The 19657-nt window shown below is 32.1% G+C and overlaps 1 protein-coding gene across 1 annotated transcript in view; it reads right to left on the reverse strand.

Moving 5' to 3' along the window:
* LOC145664685 (uncharacterized) overlaps positions 1-19657 on the reverse strand; it is a 49057-nt gene that overhangs the window by 12064 nt on the left and 17336 nt on the right. The window contains exons 3-4 of the mRNA XM_081731541.1: positions 15662-15865; positions 8883-9245 (exon numbers count right to left, since the gene is read on the reverse strand). Of these exons, the coding sequence (XP_081587667.1) occupies positions 8883-9245; positions 15662-15865 (567 nt within the window). The remainder of the gene's footprint in view (positions 1-8882; positions 9246-15661; positions 15866-19657) is intronic.

Below are 19657 nucleotides of genomic sequence, written 5' to 3' on the forward strand. Positions count from 1 at the left end.
ACCGATCAGCAATATATCAAAAAATGTAAGTTATAGTGGTGTTATACCTATTGATATACAATATGAAAATGTTTAGACAAATGTTAAAATCATTTGTATTACAAAATTCTTGTTATACGATTAAGAAGTACATAAATTCCATGACAAGATAGTTTTACTTTATTTTACTTATGTAAATTTTTATTATCTTTTTCCTTTTGTACAAATGACGCATGTTACATTTACCTGAGGACATTCGTTATATCTGTAAGTTCATACAAAAAATAAATAAATAAAAAATAAATAAAAAATAAAATAAATAAATAAATAAAAAGTATTTATAGGTCAAACTCGGATAACTTAGATATAGGCTATTTAGAAATCTTGTAACTCTCCCTGACCATTTAGGCAAAAGATGTAGTATAATCAGTTTGAGTGGGGATACATATTGGTTAGTTGAGACCAAAGCGAAATCAGATTTCGAAAGCTTATTAATATCATTTAATTTACAAGCTGTTGTTAATACGCCTACCCGATACTGACAATTAGCACTTGATCAAGTAATAATAACCAGACAATGTCTTAACTATAAGCTTGAAAATTCAACCCAAGATATTCAGATCATGATATGAAGTTAGTCGGTTTATCGATTCCCACATTTAACCTACTAGTATCTCCAGCATTGTAATATAAAAAGATTCTTTTCATCGAACAAAATAAACTACTTCTGTCATTTGTTAGCTCTCGAGAACCGGGATGAAATTTATTTAATCTTCCACTATGGACAAAAAGTTTAAGTCATTTTTGCATTATTTTAATGTAGGTTTCCCTCTGATCCCCCAGAACTAAAACTACAGTAATTGGGTTACAAGTGTTTTTCGCAACTCGAAATGAGTTTTAATTAACTATGCTTAGTTGCATAGTGACAATAATGTTTCTGCTGATTTCAGAAAATATATTAAAAGGTATAAACAATTTTTTTACAAATGTTATTAAATTAATGCTCAATTCTAGAACTATTAAAAATTCTAAATCAAAACAAGGGGAATATTACCAACCACTCGATACAGACAAATAAAGGTGGCATTGTTAATTTAAGTCACATTATTGTCGAGAATATAGAAATTATGAATTCAGCAGAAATTGTAAATAAATTTAATGTTTATTTTATAACTTTCTCTCAGGTGATTCTTGGTACTCTATTCGTCTCTGGTGGTACAAGTGGCACATTAAATATATTATTTTAATCCAAAATGTATATTTATTAGCCTAATAACTATTGAAGAATTAGCAATCATAAAAAAAAAGCGTGATAAATAGCTATTCTGCTGATCTTGATGATGCTCTATCCAATCTCACCTGACCTACGTAATAAATTTTTCACTCAAATCAGGCATTTTCAGAAGTGTTTAAAAGTGGCAAAAGTGATTCCTTTATTTTGAAAAAAAGGGACTCGTTACAATATTAAGCATTATTCTCCTATCTCTGTTTTGTCAATTTTTTTCAAATAGAATAAGAAAATTCGTACACAATAATAATTTAATATCACTATCATTACATGAGTTTTTAAGAGGCAAATCTACCGATTCTGCATTATTTTTACTTTCTTAGTATAGCTATGCACATTGATACTATAAATCATGATTTCTTGTTTTTTTTTTTATGTTTTTATAATATAAGAGGAACTGACAATAAGTGGATTGAATTTTACTTGGAAAATAGATATCAAGTTGTACAAATTAAGAACGAAAATAATGGAAAAATTCGAAGTTTTATTTCATCGTACCAAAAGGATTAATGCTTGACCCACTACTCTTTCTCATATATATTATTGCTTTAACACACTATGTTACCTAATAAATGTGTTTTATTTCCTGATGACACAAATATTACTATTTCAGTAAAATCACGAGAAGATAACCTAAACCTTGGATCCACTAAGTAATAATAAATTAATAGTAAATAACGATAAAATTACTTTGCTAAATTTTTATTCTACCGTTCAAAATAAATATATTCCTCACATAATGGAAAATTAAAAAAAAACTTCAATTTTTTAGTTCAAATAAATTTCTTGGTGTGAACATGTTCCAAATTAAATTGGAATGAACATGTTTTTCAACTTGACAAGAAATTAAGTAGTATTTGTTTTAATAATTGTAGGCTAAAAGGAAATATCGCAACATAAGTGTTGCTTTTGATCTATTATGCAAAATTTCAATCATTAATAAGTTACAGTACTATTTTCTGGAGTTACACAAGTAAATGTGCCAGTATTTTTCGGTTACAAAAGATGACATTAAGAATTATGTTTGGATTGTGCCCAAGTATTTCTTGCAAGCCTATCTTTTTTTATAAAAAAATCTTTCATGTGTGTGTGTTTATCATCTTGTTTACTTTAATAAAGACATATTTATAGAAAACAGTAACGTCCATAAGTGCAATACTTAATATCTTAATTTACATATTATTCACAAAATAGATAGGTTTTTCAGAAAAAAACCCTATTAACTGTATTGGGGTTTTCAATAAGTCGCCTGAGTTTTTACAGCAAACCTAAATCATATTCTGGGTTCAAATTGCAACTTTTTAACTTTTTAGTAAATACATTTTATTACTCTCTTTGCAAATGATTTGATGATGACAAATTGTGTGTTTTGTGAATTTTAAAAATTGTTTTATTTTATTAGATAATTCTGTGGTTTCAGCTGTTGTACAAGCATATATATATATATATATATATATATATATATAAAATTGTAATTATGATGTATAGTATGTATGCTAAAAATTGTAATTATTGGTAAATGTACGCGTACCAGAGATAAATCACAATTGAAGACTACAGGGGAAAAGGGAGGTAAGTCAGTTGTTTATGATTTTACACAATTGACCTTTTTTCCACTGACTTACCTACTTCTTCCCCTGTAGGCGAAGTCTTTAGCATTAAATTTCTTAGTGACTAATTTTCTTTTTACCGTGAGATTTAGTGCATGCAAACTACACCTTTCAGGCTACATTATTCTGCTGTTAACTCATTTTCGACCATATCTTGACTTACCTCCTTTTTCCCCTGTAGTCTTCAATTGTATTCAAAAAGGTAATAAATAAATAAAAGCAAATAAACACACTCGTATATCCTCAGAAATCCTAGAAGGATTATTATATGCCAAGTATTATTTCGATAATCAATCTTGTTGTCTTCAACATCTAAAGAGTAAAAGAACTTCGAAAAAAATTCTAAAAAAAAAAAAAATTAACAATAATTCCAGGTTGCGTATTCTAAAGCAGAATTAAATAATAGTACTCTTTTTATTTTACTTTTCTACCTGGTAATAGTTTTTCAAGAGACATATTTTAACAATTTTGTCCTATATAACTTGCAAGTGATGAATGAAATGGTAAGGTTTTCATTTTAAAAGGTATTTTATTCGAGTTGTAGGATTTTCTATGTTATAAGTTTAACAGAATAATGCACAATGAAGAAGGGGCGAGAAACGCCTTAAAACAATTTAATACAGAGATGTTAAGGCAAAATGTCTTATCTTTTTAAGTATACATCCTATAGCACCCATCAGTAAGCAATATTCCGAAAGAGTATGGCAGACCCCTTCGTATTGTTATCTTACTGCTGAATTCACAAAATTCGGTATCATAAATTTTCATTAAAAAAGGTACTTATTCCAAAAGCACCTACAACTGTGGACGTCTCGACAACTAGTCTTTCAGAATACTAACGTTGTCTGTGGAATATGCCCCCTTGATTATCTTCTTTGAAATGTTGTAGCTCTGTTTATATCTCCTCCAGTAGTCTTTGTAAAATTTCCCTTATATTTACAAACTCCTCTTCATGAGTACCACCTTGTAAATTATGTAGATAATTGATAATAATTAAAGAAACAGTGTTTTGAAGTCTCACTTGTTTCACTTAACGTTGATTGCTTGATTACGGTGTAGAGTTTATCGTTCCGTTCAGTAGCGAGGCTATATGAGACGTGAAAATACAGCGTAATGTGGGATCTGAACCATAAGAGCTCCCACTGGAAATCGAGCTAGTGTTTCGCGGTTTTAATTACTTTCTTTCCACTTTACCAATAAATGTAACTGGTAAAGTGTCAACGTGTCAAAACTGGAATTATATCTAAAAAATCTTGTGTTGTTATGACCTATACTTTTGGAATCTGCGCATTTATTTCAACGATTACCACATTTAGGTTGAGAAAATTTAAAACTATGCTTTGAAACGTCTTAGGAAATCAGCCAACAAGTTTATATGTGGGTCTTAAATTGACAATGTAGCTAACTAATAATATTATATTGATAAATGGAAGAAGCAACCAAATTTCAACACACAAATTCCTCTATAGATGCAATTAATGAATATAATGAACTAGCGCTAATTACCCGCTTCGCTGGGTTGAAATAAAAACTCTACATTTTCAACTTCTTATGTCGTGTTTGATAAAAATGGCAGTAAAAATTAAATATTACTCTTGTGGTCCGAATTTGGATTTAAACGCCATCGGAAGCATCACTCGTCATCTCAGTGACCCCGAAAACTATGGATTCGAAAGTAATATCGGTCATTCTCGATCACTTTTTTATATTTCCCCCATCCTCAAGTTGTGGGACTGAATTTGGATTTAAACGGTTTCGGAAGAGTCATTTCATTTCAATAGCCCCGAAAACTATGGATTCGACACCAACATCGGTCAATTTCGGTCAGTTTTAAATATCTTCCCCTCTCCCTCCCCTAAGTTGCATCGTGAAAGTGAAATCATTAAAACAATCAAAGATCCGAGCCACATCTATGTGGCAAATTTGATCGAGATCGCTCCCGTGGTTCAAGAGTTATTAAGTTTTATTTATTTTTTTTTTTTTTATATATATTCATATCTCCCCTTCCCCGTCCCCTATGTTGCATCGTCAAAGTGAAATGATAAAAACTCTTCCAGGACCGAACCTTGTCTATTTTGAAATTTGATCGAGATTGGTCGGGTGGTTCAAGCGATGTGAAGTCACAAACATAGTCACTTTCATTTAGATATATATATATATGTATGTATGTATGTATGTATGTATATATATATATAGATATAGATAGATAGATAGATAATACAACCGTCAGAGGCGTTCTGAAGGTGGACACTGAATTGTCCAAGTACAATACGAGTTGTGATACAAAGCATGTGATCTGAGTGAACGAACACCGACTTCAAGAGTGAGGAAGTGTATGTCTGTTCAGGAGGTAGAGTGGATAGCGTAGTGGTTAAAAGCTCTTTGCTAAGGGCTACATCAAACGGGAAATCAAGTGTTCAGACCAGCCTTCTCTCAATCATAAGTTCATAATGTCGTTTTTTTTCATTGCGCCTAACTAATTATAAAATATTGTAGATTCTGGCTTACCAAACCAAGAATATTCTCAAATTTTGTACCCTATTAGCGTTTCAAAATCCAAAAATCGTAGGGTTTTTTTTTCATATGTTTTAACAGGTCTCCGTAACTGTTGTGCGCAGGAACTTAAAATTTTATACAAATATTCTCGTTGAAAACTTTACATTTAATTAGCAAAACATACGTATAATATTCTTTATAAAATACTGTTCAAGTATTGAAATTTATCGCACTACATAATATTTTTTTATTTTTTTTATTTATTTATTTGTATTGAAGGTCTGTGGTCCATAATACAATTCTACAGGTTTGTGACATACTTCTAATGTGAATATGAACAATAACAGATACAAATCAATAGGTACACTAAAAGATTAATTTATTTTTTCTTATGATGGAGTAGAAGGTGCATTGTTGTCCAGTTCTGTTAGAGGATTGTCCAGATTTTGTTTGAATGTCCCTTCATTGTTTTCCTGCATTTGTATTTCAGTACCCTTTGAGTTTGCTCCTTATCTGATTGTGTGGATGTGTAATGTTCATACAGAGCTGAAAGATTGTGTGATTGTATTCTGAGCTGTTTAATTCTACTATTTTAGGCTGATGTTTGGAGTCAATCAGGTCACCTACTGTAAAGCGATCATATGTGTGCAACGTACTCAGACAATAATTTATCGCGTTACACCTCTGCTCACTTAAGTGTGTGAATTTTTCTTCCTTGTCGTCCTGTACTCTACCATTTACAATAGCAAATTTAGAGGCGTTACAGAAATTAACGAGTTTTTCCATTTTGGTTAACTATTTTATCTTGATTACTCCTCTCCGGTAGTGACGCACTATTATTTAATTCTAATCTGTCGTATTTATCGGTTGTTATATTAGCTCCATCATCTAGTTCCCCAGACCTAGCATAGAAAAAACCCATGATTATTATATCCCTTTCCTATCGTCTTCTAGTTGTAAAATATTTGCTTCTAACTCGTCAAAGAAATGTTCACTTGCAAATTTAGAGTTTTGCGGGTGGTTATGTACAATTCCTAGCCATAAACCAATCGGATTCGACGGTTTTATCCACATCACATCTGAACACTGTGTCATTACAATACAACCAGTATCTATAATTGATTTCCCAATAAAAATTGTGATGCCCGATGGCGCATGCCTATATTTGCTTGCCTTTTGCTTTGATATGTTATATACTGTGTAACCTGGTAACTGAAAGTCACTATGTTTTGTCCCCCATATCTTCACACAGGCAAAAATGTGGAACTGTCCCATGTAAGTGAACGAAATCCTTACTTTGCATTTTTCCTGCTAACCCTTCCACATTTAGACAGCATATCTTCAATGTCTATATTATAATAAAGAAATCACTTATATCCATTGACAACTTACTTTCACGCCATCCATGAATCGACGAAGAAAGCAAACAGCTTTCTGCGCGGAAAAGCGAGAAACAGAGTAAGGATTTCTGTCACTGATTTTAATGACTTTGGAAATTACTGTGACTTAAATTTGCATGCACTGTTTAAGAGACGGAACACTGCAATATTATTCAGTTTCTTTTTTCTATTCTTTGTTACACGATTCATCATATTATTTGTTTATAATTCATGCATATGTCGAAACGATACGAAATGGGAAGAGGGCTAATTGTTATAACTAAAAGTGTAACCCACATTAAATTTTCCTCCTTCATTTATTGAAATGAATACATACTTATAGTCTAGTCATAATTTAGGTTAAGTCGTAGTGTTTTTATTCTGATTCTTTGTCTTACCCCTTTCTTCCTTCCTGCAGACGCCCCATTTCTCCAAACGATTCCGTGACTATTGGACTATTGGGTAGTTCGTATTATTATTATTATTATTATTATTATTATTATTATTATTATTATTATTATTATTATTATTATTATTATTATTATTATTATTGCTATTTATTGCAAAGGATAACCACCCAAATTTCCGGATGATCCACTGTTATCACCTACATTCCATCCATAATTGCTTCCTACACTACATCCATAATTTCCAAACAATGCTACGGGATTTTCAGCAATTGTTTTCCCCACTATTGTATGAACTACTGTTGGTACTACTGAAGGAACTACCTCTGCTGCTGAAGCTGGATGAACTACCGTTCGGCATTAATACTTATTTTTAATGCTAAATCTATATCTTTTGCTGATTGTCCACACTCTTCCTAGTTGGGCCATTAATTTTGAGGAATGGTGTGCAGCGGCCACAAGTCAGAAATTCTATGAGGGATCCGAACCTTCCCCTTCGGTATGTCCCTGATCTTAGCCTCTTCTATGCAATTGTTCGAGCAAAGGATAAATCTTAAGCTCGCAATTACAGGCTCATACCATCAGACCCAATGCATTAGGAACAGGAAGGTCTACAATTCAAATAACATGCCTGCTTGTCACGCACACTGGATTGCCAAAAAATGCAATATCTATGTTCCCTAATGGGTTACTGCTAGAAATAAAAGTAAGAAGAAATCTTCTTGGGGGAGGGAGGGAGAAGTCAGTTCTGTTGGCTCGTGTGAGTCTGCCACTGGTGAACGTAAGTCTCACCGTTTAGAAAGTGAAATAAGAACTAAGTTATTGAAAGTAACACCCTAAAAACTATAAGAATCAGACCGAAAGACTGTCATTGTCCCTTGTAAACGACAACCCATCAAGCATATTACAGGCAGTGAATAGCTACGTGAGAAAACGAAGTGAAAACAAAGGTAACTGATATATACTTATAATATCAAAGGTACTGATATATAGCTATAATGCAGCGGTGCTAATCTGTCTTCAACATGGGAAGAGGGGGGGGGGGGTAAGATCGTACCCATATTTTTTTTAAGTGATGTTCAAAATATTTATGAAGTTGAAAAACAATACTGTGGAGGATCAGGGGAGCAAAGCTTCAACATTGGGAGGCAGGTAGATTTGAGGCTTATTTGGGAGGACATCAATTTCAGCTCACTTTCTTTTGTGGCAGTCGGACACAAATCATCACATTTCTCACCAAAAAACACATTTCAAATTGGATTATTGGGAGAACAGTTCCCCCAGTTCCCCCGGGATTCCCGCCAGTGCTATAATGCCAAATTTGATAACAAAGGGAAAGATCCAAAATCTCAACTCGTTGTAGGTTTCAGATTTCAGAGCCAATGGTTGCTTTTATCTGTAAGGAATTCTTCGGTCCTTCGTACTTCCTCTTAAGCATCGGCAAGGCACACCGAAAATTCCGGATTCGAGTCGCAGCCCAGTCGTGTATTTTTTCACTCTTTATGTATCATTAACCAATAACAATTTACAAAATATTACTTCGCTGCTGAGAAGGCAATAATTTTGGGTGCTTTTAGAATAAGTAATTTTAGTACTTCAGTGGATGTTGCATATGTATCGTATTAAATCAAGAACTAATCATAATATCTTTTCTTCAGTTTTTTTCTGTGGCTACAAATAAAAGGATATTTGTTAACTATACCATGAGTGCGACGAAACTTACCTTTTTTCACTTCTCTCCAATCAGAGCTGTGATATCCATCTCTTTCAGAGTCTACGCTCCTGCTATATTCGTAGTTATCATGGCCGAGTACAGAACTAACATGTCCAAGCCCTTTGAGAGATGATCCACTGCTGTCTTCAACATTCAATCCATAATCACCCGATGATCCACTGTTACCACCTAGATTCCATCCATAATTGCTTCCTACACTACTACATAATTTACAGATAATACTATGGGATTTCCAACTGTTGCTTTCTCCACTGCTGTTACTACTAGAAGAACTATCTCTGCTAGATGAACTATCGCTGTTGGAGGTACTGTTACGACCTTGACTTTCGTCATTAATACCTATTTTTAATACTAAATAAGAAACAAACATTCAGTAATTTATAAAGAACATTGTGATCATGCTGAAATAAATATATTTAATTTCATTAGTATTAAGTATAGGCTACAAATAAACGTACAGTATCCCTCGTGTTACGTAATACACGACTTACTTCAATTTGCAGTTATGTAATAAATGTCTGTAATTACAGCTACTAGTGAGTATGAACATATGTGCGGCTTTCGCGTTCTTTGATGTACATTGCAATATATAACATAATATCTACTAAACTTGACATGCACAACAAATGTAACGAACAGTAACTGTTAGTGACTGGTTACGAAAAATAGAGAGTAGCACATATTTTTTTCATATATTTTTCAACTTCCTATGTGTACTTTATATCCGGGTAAATACTGGTGGATGATGTTTTATTTATAAAATATTACTTCGTAAATAATATACAGTAAGATTTTTTCAAAGCGGAATCGCAAGGCACCGAACTATTTTTCCAAATTGAATAAGTTTCCGCATTGTACAAAATTGCATACAAAGTTTACTATAAGTCAGAATAAATTATACTACTTTTAAGTACATACTTATAGGCATATCTACTGTTTACGAAGGTAAATTCTCGCTTATTTTATTCCTTCACTGATGCGTGTTGTAAAATTTCATAATACATTTACCAATCTCATAATTGTTTATTATCCTTGCACACTATATTTTATGCTATATTAACCCACCGTCGCACGCACCGCGGAGTCATACTCCGCGGATAGAGAAATTTTAGTTTTCTTACAACTGTTAAAAGAGTTTGTGCTGTAAAGTATATATACGCAATTGTCAAAAACGTTGCTAAAAAAAATATGAAACAGTTTAATATCGCTTCAAAACAAAATTAAAATTAAGATATAGGCCTATAAATAAATATTGCGGAGTGAGACTCCGCGCGCGTGACTTGATGTTACAATTGATTACTCGTGCTATGGAAGGTTAAACTAAACTATAATTTATCTTTAGGTTTATATACTTGAAAACTAACAGCTAGGCCCATTAAGCTTTCTTCCAAGGATCTAGCACAGAATTGATCACTTCCGAGAGATTTGTCTACAGCGAGACCTTCACTTTGTCGCATTGGTCCATGTGTGCGCTTATTCTTTGACTATACACTAGTGAACCATTTCCTGAGTATTTCGTTAATTTTCTTGTTGCACTTTTTCTTTGGCTCCCTCTTCATTTAAAAATTCTGTTGAAGGCATTCATTCATTCTTCTATCTTTCCGTTTTAGTACATTATAAATTTCCGTTTTCCTGCATTTAAATCAAGTCATTGCTTCCCGTACAGAGTGTTTGTCTTTCCCTTTAGCTTTGGTAACTTTTCAATGGGACATGAGACTTTGCCATGATGTCTATTGTTAAAAACCTGGGAACAAACTGGATTATTCTTAAAATATTTCCGTATTATACACGTTGTTTCGAGTGAATTCTTTAATTATTACTTTCCGTTTCCAAGTTGGGTAGATTCCATATTATGCAAAGAAATTAACATTATATAATCTATTTTCGTAGCTAGAACTATGGAATTTGTTCATTATGGACAAGTTTTCGCCGTATCCACATTCTAGCTTGGACAAGTTTTACTGTATATATAGTAATAAGTAGGGCTAGCATTTTATTATACTAAACATTTGCAGAAAATGAAGAACAAAAATGCATTTATGGGTTATTATGGGTTAAAAAAAATACCCTAAAAGGCGTTTAAGAACGCTCCAAAAAAGTGTAATTGAAAGAGTAAAAAGGCAAAACACATACATTCTTCTCTACTTTTATGTTTAGAAATATGATATAGAAAAATATATAGTTAAGATCGATTCTTCTGTACATTTTTGTATTAGAACTCTTGTGTGGTATTTAAAGCAGAAATACAGTATAGTTAAAATTTATCCAGTACTTTTATTTGTTACTACTTGTGTGCAGTATTTAAAGTATAGTTACAGCAGCAGCAAATATAATGTACAGGTTGTCAAATACAGCGACGGCATGACAGTTGTTAGCAAACAAAGACTTATACATTAAAAATGTTATTTTTGTTTCGACAGACACAACAGGAGCATACTTGAAATCCACAAGACCTTCTGCGCAATTCCATCTCAAGTGGAAGGAGGGAAAACCTTACGTCTGAAGAAACATCTACACATTACATCACATTACATGATAACTTACATTTTTGCTTACCAAATCTTTCTTTTTTCTTGATCTTTTTCTTTTTTTCTCTTTTATAATTTAGTGATACAATCTTCTTCATTTCTATACTATACCTAATTCATAAACTGTGTTTGTCACATATGCGCGGCTCTGTTACAACCAACAACACATTATTGTATTGAAAGGTAGCAGGTCATAACAGATGCGTTTATTGTTAAATAATTTGCTGAGGGTGAAATAATTAATATCTTGCGGAATGTCACAGAAATATTTTACCTGGCTCATCATGCTGCATTACACCAATGATATTTCAATATTGCTTCCCTGTGAATTACATGCTTCGCCCACGGATCCCCATATTTTTTTAACTTCCACTTCATGCCTAATATTCAGCATTGATTTTCCGTAAATCCTTTCTATACAGTTCTTCTTAATGTCTAAGAATCATGGAAGGATTTAGAAGTGCTCTTTTTCTGACAATGCACGCAAATTTCACCTTTTTTACTTTACTCAAAGGGATGTCAATACAGATAAATGCCTCACACAAATCTTCGAAAAACATAGAATGACTGATGTATCACACTACCCAAGGAATTGTTACATTATTTTTTCGTTCGCATGTAGCATCAATCCACGTTCATGTTTCTCTCATTGCACATACTGTTCCATAGCAAATATTCTTTCAGTTGCAACTGCCGATGCACTTCTTTAACTTTAGGTACTTTATGTAATATTAAAACTGTCAATAACATGACATTTGGAATAACAAAACTGTTTCACTCAATCGTTAATGTAGCTCACAAGTGATCTAAAAATATCTACACACCTGAAGGTAAACGGGCGAAGGAGAAGGGGAAATATGATTCATACAACAACTACTGCTTTCAACAATGCAGAATTCAAAGAGAGAAAAGCTCGGTGTGTTCCTTTCTTTAAGTAAGATTAGAAAATATTGTATATTGTTTCACTTTTAAATTTTTTGCTTGAGCTTTAAAAAAAAATCGGAGCTGAAATAATGAACAGATATTAAAAATGCATGTAAATATGTCAAAAATATAAAAATGTACTTATATACAGAAATGGTAAAAAATGTGTTTTAAATAGTTCGATTTTTTAATGAAACAAAATTATATTGTAATGAACGTTTCTATTCATCGGAGAAAATGATGCAAAATCATCGAAATTCTAGCCCTAGTAATAATAAACATGGGATTTCCTTATAAAGTTACACTTAAGCGATTTACAAATTCAATTTTAAGATACATAAAGGTTTATGGAACACATTACTTACGTAATTCGAGGGTTACTATAAAGTAAGTGAAAAAAGATTTTCGTAAATCCTACATATACACAAAACGATATCTTCGATTTCAAAGAACAGATTATCAATAAAATGTTAGAATAGTTTCTAGAAAAAAAAAACTATTCAGGTAATCTTTACGTCCAAACTTCTAAATTTGACTTGTTTCATGTCAATTTACGTACATATAATCTAATTATAGAATTCAATAAGGTATCAAAACTTCACTTACAAAAATCTTTCAATTTGAATGAACAATAAGTATATGGCAAAGGGATCCTAGGATATTGGAATAAAAGGCATACAAAGGCTCCTTCATAAATTTTGTTTGTTTTATGCTTTGTTTCTGTATTTTTTCGACACGGAAGTGCGTCGGGACCGTAATAAAGCAAATTATAAATGCGCTAAAATATTAAATAATCCTTTTGATAAAGTGGATAGTTTAAAATATCTAGGATCAATATTAACAGAGGAGAATCATATTCAGGAAGAAATTAAATGTCGACTAAAAGCAGGGAATTCGTGTTGTTATTCGGTTCAAAATCTCTTGTCGTCGCGAATTCTGTCGAGGAATTTGAAGCTTAAAATATACAAAACGATAATCATGCCTGTTGTTCTGTATGGTTGCGAAACATGGTCACTTACTCTGAGGGAAGAACATAGACTGAAAGTATTTGAGAACAAGATCCTTAGACGGACCCAAGAGGAACGGGAATGGGGAATGCCGGAAACTTCATAACGAGGAACTACATAAGTCATATGGTTTACCCAACATTGTTAGGGTCGTCAAGTCTAGGAGGCTTAGGTGGGCGGGTCATGTAGCTAGAATGGAAGAAAGTAGAAACGCTTTCAAAGTCTTAACTGGAAGACCAATCGGAAAACGACCATTAGGAAGACCTAGGCGCAGATGGGAGGACAACATTAAGATGGATCTCGCAGAGATACGAATACAAAGTAGAAGCTGGATGAAGTTAGCTCAGGATAGAAGTCAGTGGAGAGCTTTTGTGAACGCGGCATTGAACCTCCGGGTTGTATAGGTCATAGAGTTAGTTAGTTAGTTAGTTTTCTGTATTTTTAAGGCTTTTTTTGTCATGTTCGTATCGCTCTTTACTACTTTAAATTCTCAGTAGTAGAAATTATATAATTTACAGTTTTCAATTAACTTCTTTTTGCACTTTCTACAGTCAGTAGCAAAAATGAGTACACATAATTTGCACATTATATTGACAACTTCTGAATGACAGTTCCCTCGTAACTAATGGTTATCGTAGAAGCCTTTAGCACAGAAGACTTGGGTTTGACTTTCGATGAGAGCTCGTGGTACGGTTCGCACGTTATGTTTGTAAGTCCACGTTTCATAAAACCTCGGTGCTAAAAGGAACGCTGGAACTCCAATTCAACCAATAAGTTCTGAACGAAATGATAAATTGAGACACAATTTTTAGTTTGGTACATTCTTTCTACGTCAAAGGAAGGAATTAAAATTGTATGGTAATGAATTATACTTTCTACAATCTAATAAATACCTCAAGTGTATATGATGTCTTTACTCTTATATCCTTACACCGGAAGTGGTATAAATATACTTCCGGTTTCAATATTAATTGAGAAATACCATATTATAGGAGAACCAAATTTTTTCACGTGATGTACACATAATACTGCTATTTCTTTCTTTTTTCTTAACTCGCGGGAAATTATAACAGTTCTTGATTTTTACAAATCATCTCTATGGATACCACATCCCTGATTTTAATAGTACATGCCAAATTTTCTAAATTTTTTAAATTCAATTTATGTTTATTTTATTATCTCTTATGCTGAGATCCTGGCAATTTTGTTTTATATAATTTGAAAATACGGAGTGAAACGGTATATGTTTTCATTTTGAAAGGTATTTTATTCGAGTTATGGCAAATTCCAAGTTATAAGTTTCGCAGCGCAGCACACCGAGGAAAGAGTGAGAGAAACATTGAAACAATTTGTGTTAACAAGTTTAATACAGGGATGTTAAGGTAAGATGTACCTACTTTTTTAAATATGTATCCCATAGTAAAATTCCGGAAGGATATGGCAGACATCTCTTTGTATCTTACTGCTGATTCACTAAATTAAATATCTTATCTTTCCATTAGAAAAGTACTTCCTCCAAAAGCATCTACAATCGTGGAGATTTCTACAGAAAATTATTATATTCCCTTCCCTAGCACAGATTCTTTCAGAATACTAATGTTGTCTGTGTAACTATAGTCAATTGATTATCTTCTAAACATGGTCTTTCATAAAATTTTCCTCGTACTCACAAACTTCTCTTCATGAGCACCACCTTGTATCCTGTATAGCTAACTGATAATAATTAAAGAAACAGTGCTTCGAAGTCTCACTTTTTTTCACTTACTTTGGTTTTCTGACTAGTTTATCGATTTTTTCAGCATCGCGACTATGTAAGACGTGGAACTGAAGCTAATGTGGAATCCGAACCACATGGGCTCCCACCAGGAATCGAACTCGGGTTTTCTGGTTTTACCTACATTTCATTTCACTTTACCAATAAATGCAATTCGAAGAAAAGCGTCAGAATTGGAATTATATCTAACATTATTTAACATGGATTATTATGAACAACCTTGTTCTTCGCTGACCTGTATATTTGGAATTTGCGCTTTTACTCCAACGGTTAATATACTTAGGTTGAGAAAACTTAAAACTGTGCCTTTAATGTACTATGTAGTCAACTAATAATATTTACGAAACAAAGCTTCTATATTGGGAAGGAAATAATTCTGGGTGCATTTGGGATAAGTATTTTTTTTTAGTGAATACTGAATATGTATTCTATTAAATCAAGTATCAATTATCATATCTTTTCTTCAACTTTTTCTATGCCTACAATCAAAGCTAATTTGTGAACTAAACATGTCATCAATTCAACAAAACTTACCTCTTCTCATTTCTTTCTCAAGAGAGCTAAAATATTTGGTAATTATATAATCTTTCTGGTGTTTACTTGAACTCCAGTTATTTTCGTCCTTACTATGGTCGAATGCAGAACTAAATAATCCAAGCCCTCCGATAGATGATACGCTTTTGTTTCCAACATTTAATCCAAAAGCATCCGATGATGTACTCTTTTCATCTAAACCTACTGAAAAGACAGAATAAAATTAAAGGAGAAAGGATAATGATGATGTATGACAAAAAGAAATTTGCTGATTCTGACGACCTTTTTGTAAATGAGTTATTGACAGCTTTTGTTATTAGTTTTATGTTATTTAATTAATCAGTTGTTACTGATAGATCACATATAATTATCGAAGTGTTTGGAAATTATGCAGTGTTAAGCAAGTATTTCAATAGTATATACTAAATGGTTTTCTAAAATTTTGATTCACTTTATGATCATTTTATTATCTGTTACTCTAATGTTAAATGTTCAATTAATAGTGTTTTGTGATGTCGTTAATATCTATTTACAGTTATGTCTGAAATTACGGGAAAATATGTTAAAATGTTCAGTTCCGTATGAAGTCTTTTGTCATTTCGTCATTTTCTTCTGAAAATATTTCTATAATATATTAAATAGAATGATTTAGAATTTTGAACAAAACGAATGATCTTAATTTCTAAAACAATTTTAATATCTATAATAACAAATAATTTTGTTTTATATTTTATTTATTTGTTTATTATTATTATTATTATTATTATTATTATTATTATTTTCTCGAAGTCAGTCCGTAACCATAGAATCACCTGCAGAGTTTTTACCTAATAATTGTAACAGTACAGGATTTATGTGCAGAGGAAAGTATAGTTAAATTTTCTTAACGCACGATATGTGCACATGAGGAGAATATTGTAATATATAGTAGGCTATGTGCTATGTAAAGCTATAAAGCTAATTTGAACATTGAATCGACGTGATGTATGATAAATAAATGTTTATTTCAGTGCATATCCAGTACGAGGGTTGTTGCGGAAGTTACGGTAAAGGTATTGTGGTATTTCACACTTACCATTATTAAAGTCAACGTAGGAGTGCTTGATTTTGCATTATAACGAATGTTATTTAATTATCATATATCAATTTAATTATCATATATAATTATTTCCTTGTTGAATTACAGATACTTTCCAGTGGAAACTAAGATTAAATTTGAAAGTCTCAAATAAAGGTAAAGTAGATTAACGCAAAGGAAAAAAAGTGTAAAATTGGATTGTGTCTCGAAAGCTAAGTAGTAAGTCCTATTGCTATTATTACAATTACAAATATCAATATCCGAAAATGCCTGAAGTTCTCTTTTCACTTAGATATACTCATTTCAGGTAAATAAATACAAACAAATGAAATAGGAAGAAAATTAGAGGCAGTGAAAGTGAAACGTAGATAAATTCACGAGTGTTCAAAAGATATTATCTACAATGCATTGAGCAGAGTAGGTCGGTAGCTGAGTGGATCATGGTGAGTCAGAATGGGTCACAGTGGGTGGAGGGTCACGTTCTGTTGACGCACAAACCTTGACCAACTTGACCACAGACTCACTCCATCTCTGGTTTATACTATACACTGAAAAGTAGATAATGAAAAAAAAAATCTTAATTAACATATGAAAACGACTACGATAAAAATAATTTATAGCCTTTTGTTCTGAATTGAAAACTAGAAAAAGAGTTTTCAGTATTAAAATTAAATTAAATATTAAAATAGCCGTGAGTTGAACGCCTTCAGATCTACATGTCATGTCGGGTATACTAATAACAAGTGCAAAGCCTTTGATCTATAACTATTTTAATATCTAATTTAATTTTAATAACTGAAAACTTGTTCTTTAGTTTTCAGTTCGAAACAAAGGGCGATGAATTATCATTACTTGTGACCAACCGCTTTAGAAATGACTCGAATTTGTTGCGTGAAGATAAACGAAAATCCATGGAAAGAACCTATAAAATAATAAACAATTAAGTAGAAACTCCTATCACTCCTTGGAACTTCAAACAATTAGACGGAACATACACCAAAAACTGGGAAGAAAGACTAGAACGCTTAATATACATTTTGTCATCACAAGAAGATGGTAAGATTACAAGTTATGAGGGTGACTCCTATGAAACATGTGGAAGAAGAGGTACGAAATCAAGAAATAGTAAATCACATAAAGACATTGAAAAAATACCCGACACTGCATGAAATCAGAAATAAAAAAAGCAGAAAGCTGAAAATTGGGTACTATTAATCCAATGTTCTCGGGATTGCTGCCAGAGTGAGTGTTGCTGTGCTGAGCTTTCGTTACCATACAGCAACACTCACTCTGGCAGCAATCCCGAGAACACTGGATTAATAGTAGACGCCAGCAAAGCTTCAAGATCATAAATGGGTACCATACTTGTGAAAATTGTTCAATTTATGTTTAAAAATGCAAAGATAGGAGGAATCAAATCTAATATTTTTTTTTCTTAAATCTGAGAACAAAGAGAACGATATCCGAAATCTTACGGATCAATATATCTTTTAAATATAAGTACCCTAACAATAGTAGAAATAATAAACTGGAAAAGAACACTGGAAAATTGTGTATTACAATTTGGCTTTAGAGAAGGAAAACGCACGAAAACTGTATATTGTAGAAAGATTAATCGACAACAGAAAATTGGAAAAGTAGAAAAAAATGTTTTTTCTAACTGAAGAAGCAAAAATAAAAATAAATTCAAAAATAAAAGTAATAAAAATAAAATAAAAATAATAATGTATCCGTGCGACATTCGACAATTTATTGCGGCAGCATTTTTCAATAAATAAATAAATAAATGAATAAATAAATAAATAAATAAAATAAAAGTAAGAATAATATATATGATAATACTCGATTACGGTAACGAAAGAAAAATAACACTAAAAAGCACTAGGTAAAAATACATCAACTACAAACACAAAAGAATGTTCACAAGATCCAACTGTGGACCTACAATGTGAGATCTGATAATAAAGCCATGCCTAACTTACTTAAACAACATGAAAGAAAAACCAACCTTGGAATAGTATATGCTTACGATCTGGTCATTGTAGTATCAGTGCAATCTAGAAGTGAAAGAAAAGAAAAAGTCGTATTACACAAACTTGAAAGCTGATGTATAGATAATAAATTAACACTTTCTGTAAAATAAACTAACGGTAAGATTACAGTTTCTGGACAAGTAGAGTCTACATGAAAAAGACTCCAGAAGCATAAAAGCCGAAGCAGTAAATGAATTCAAAGATTTACAGTGTAGATAGACAAAAAAAGCTTAATTTTCGAAAACATGTAACAGAAATTGCAGAGGAGAAAATAACAACAACTGGGAAACAAGCTGTTAACAATTTCTGTGAAAAATTTGGAGAAAATAAGAAACAGACTTTACAACAAAACAAGTTTAATGTACAGTATATCTACAATTCTGCGCATGTATATGGGGCTACAGAATATTTATTAATGTGGAATGGAAAGAAATGTTAATAAGGGTGTAGATTAATTTTAAGAAGATCATACAATATCATCGAGCAAATCCCTGGAGAAACAAGACAAATAATAACATTGGATTAACCAATTTATCTCAAGATATTATAAAAACGTACTAAAATGTGGACAAACAATAACGAAAGAACAAAAATATCAGAAATTACAGAAGAACTTTGAGAAACTGGCAATGAGATTGAAAAATAATAAAATTAAGATCGGAAAACGACAAGATAAATACACGCAAAAGACAAATAATATAATTTAAAGGAGAAAAGCAAAAGAAAATGTAGAAAACCTAAGTGATAAGACAATGAAATATTTTGTAGAAAACAAATCTTCGCCTTTTAAATCCCATTTAAAAAGTATGAATATAATCATCGACGGCAAATGTAACTGCGGAGAAAATCATATTCCCGAACATATTTTTTGGAAGTGCGGAATTC

This window comes from Thermobia domestica, chromosome 11 (assembly GCF_964235325.1).
Source record: "Thermobia domestica chromosome 11, izTheDome1.hap1.1, whole genome shotgun sequence".
NCBI lineage: Eukaryota > Metazoa > Arthropoda > Insecta > Zygentoma > Lepismatidae > Thermobia > Thermobia domestica.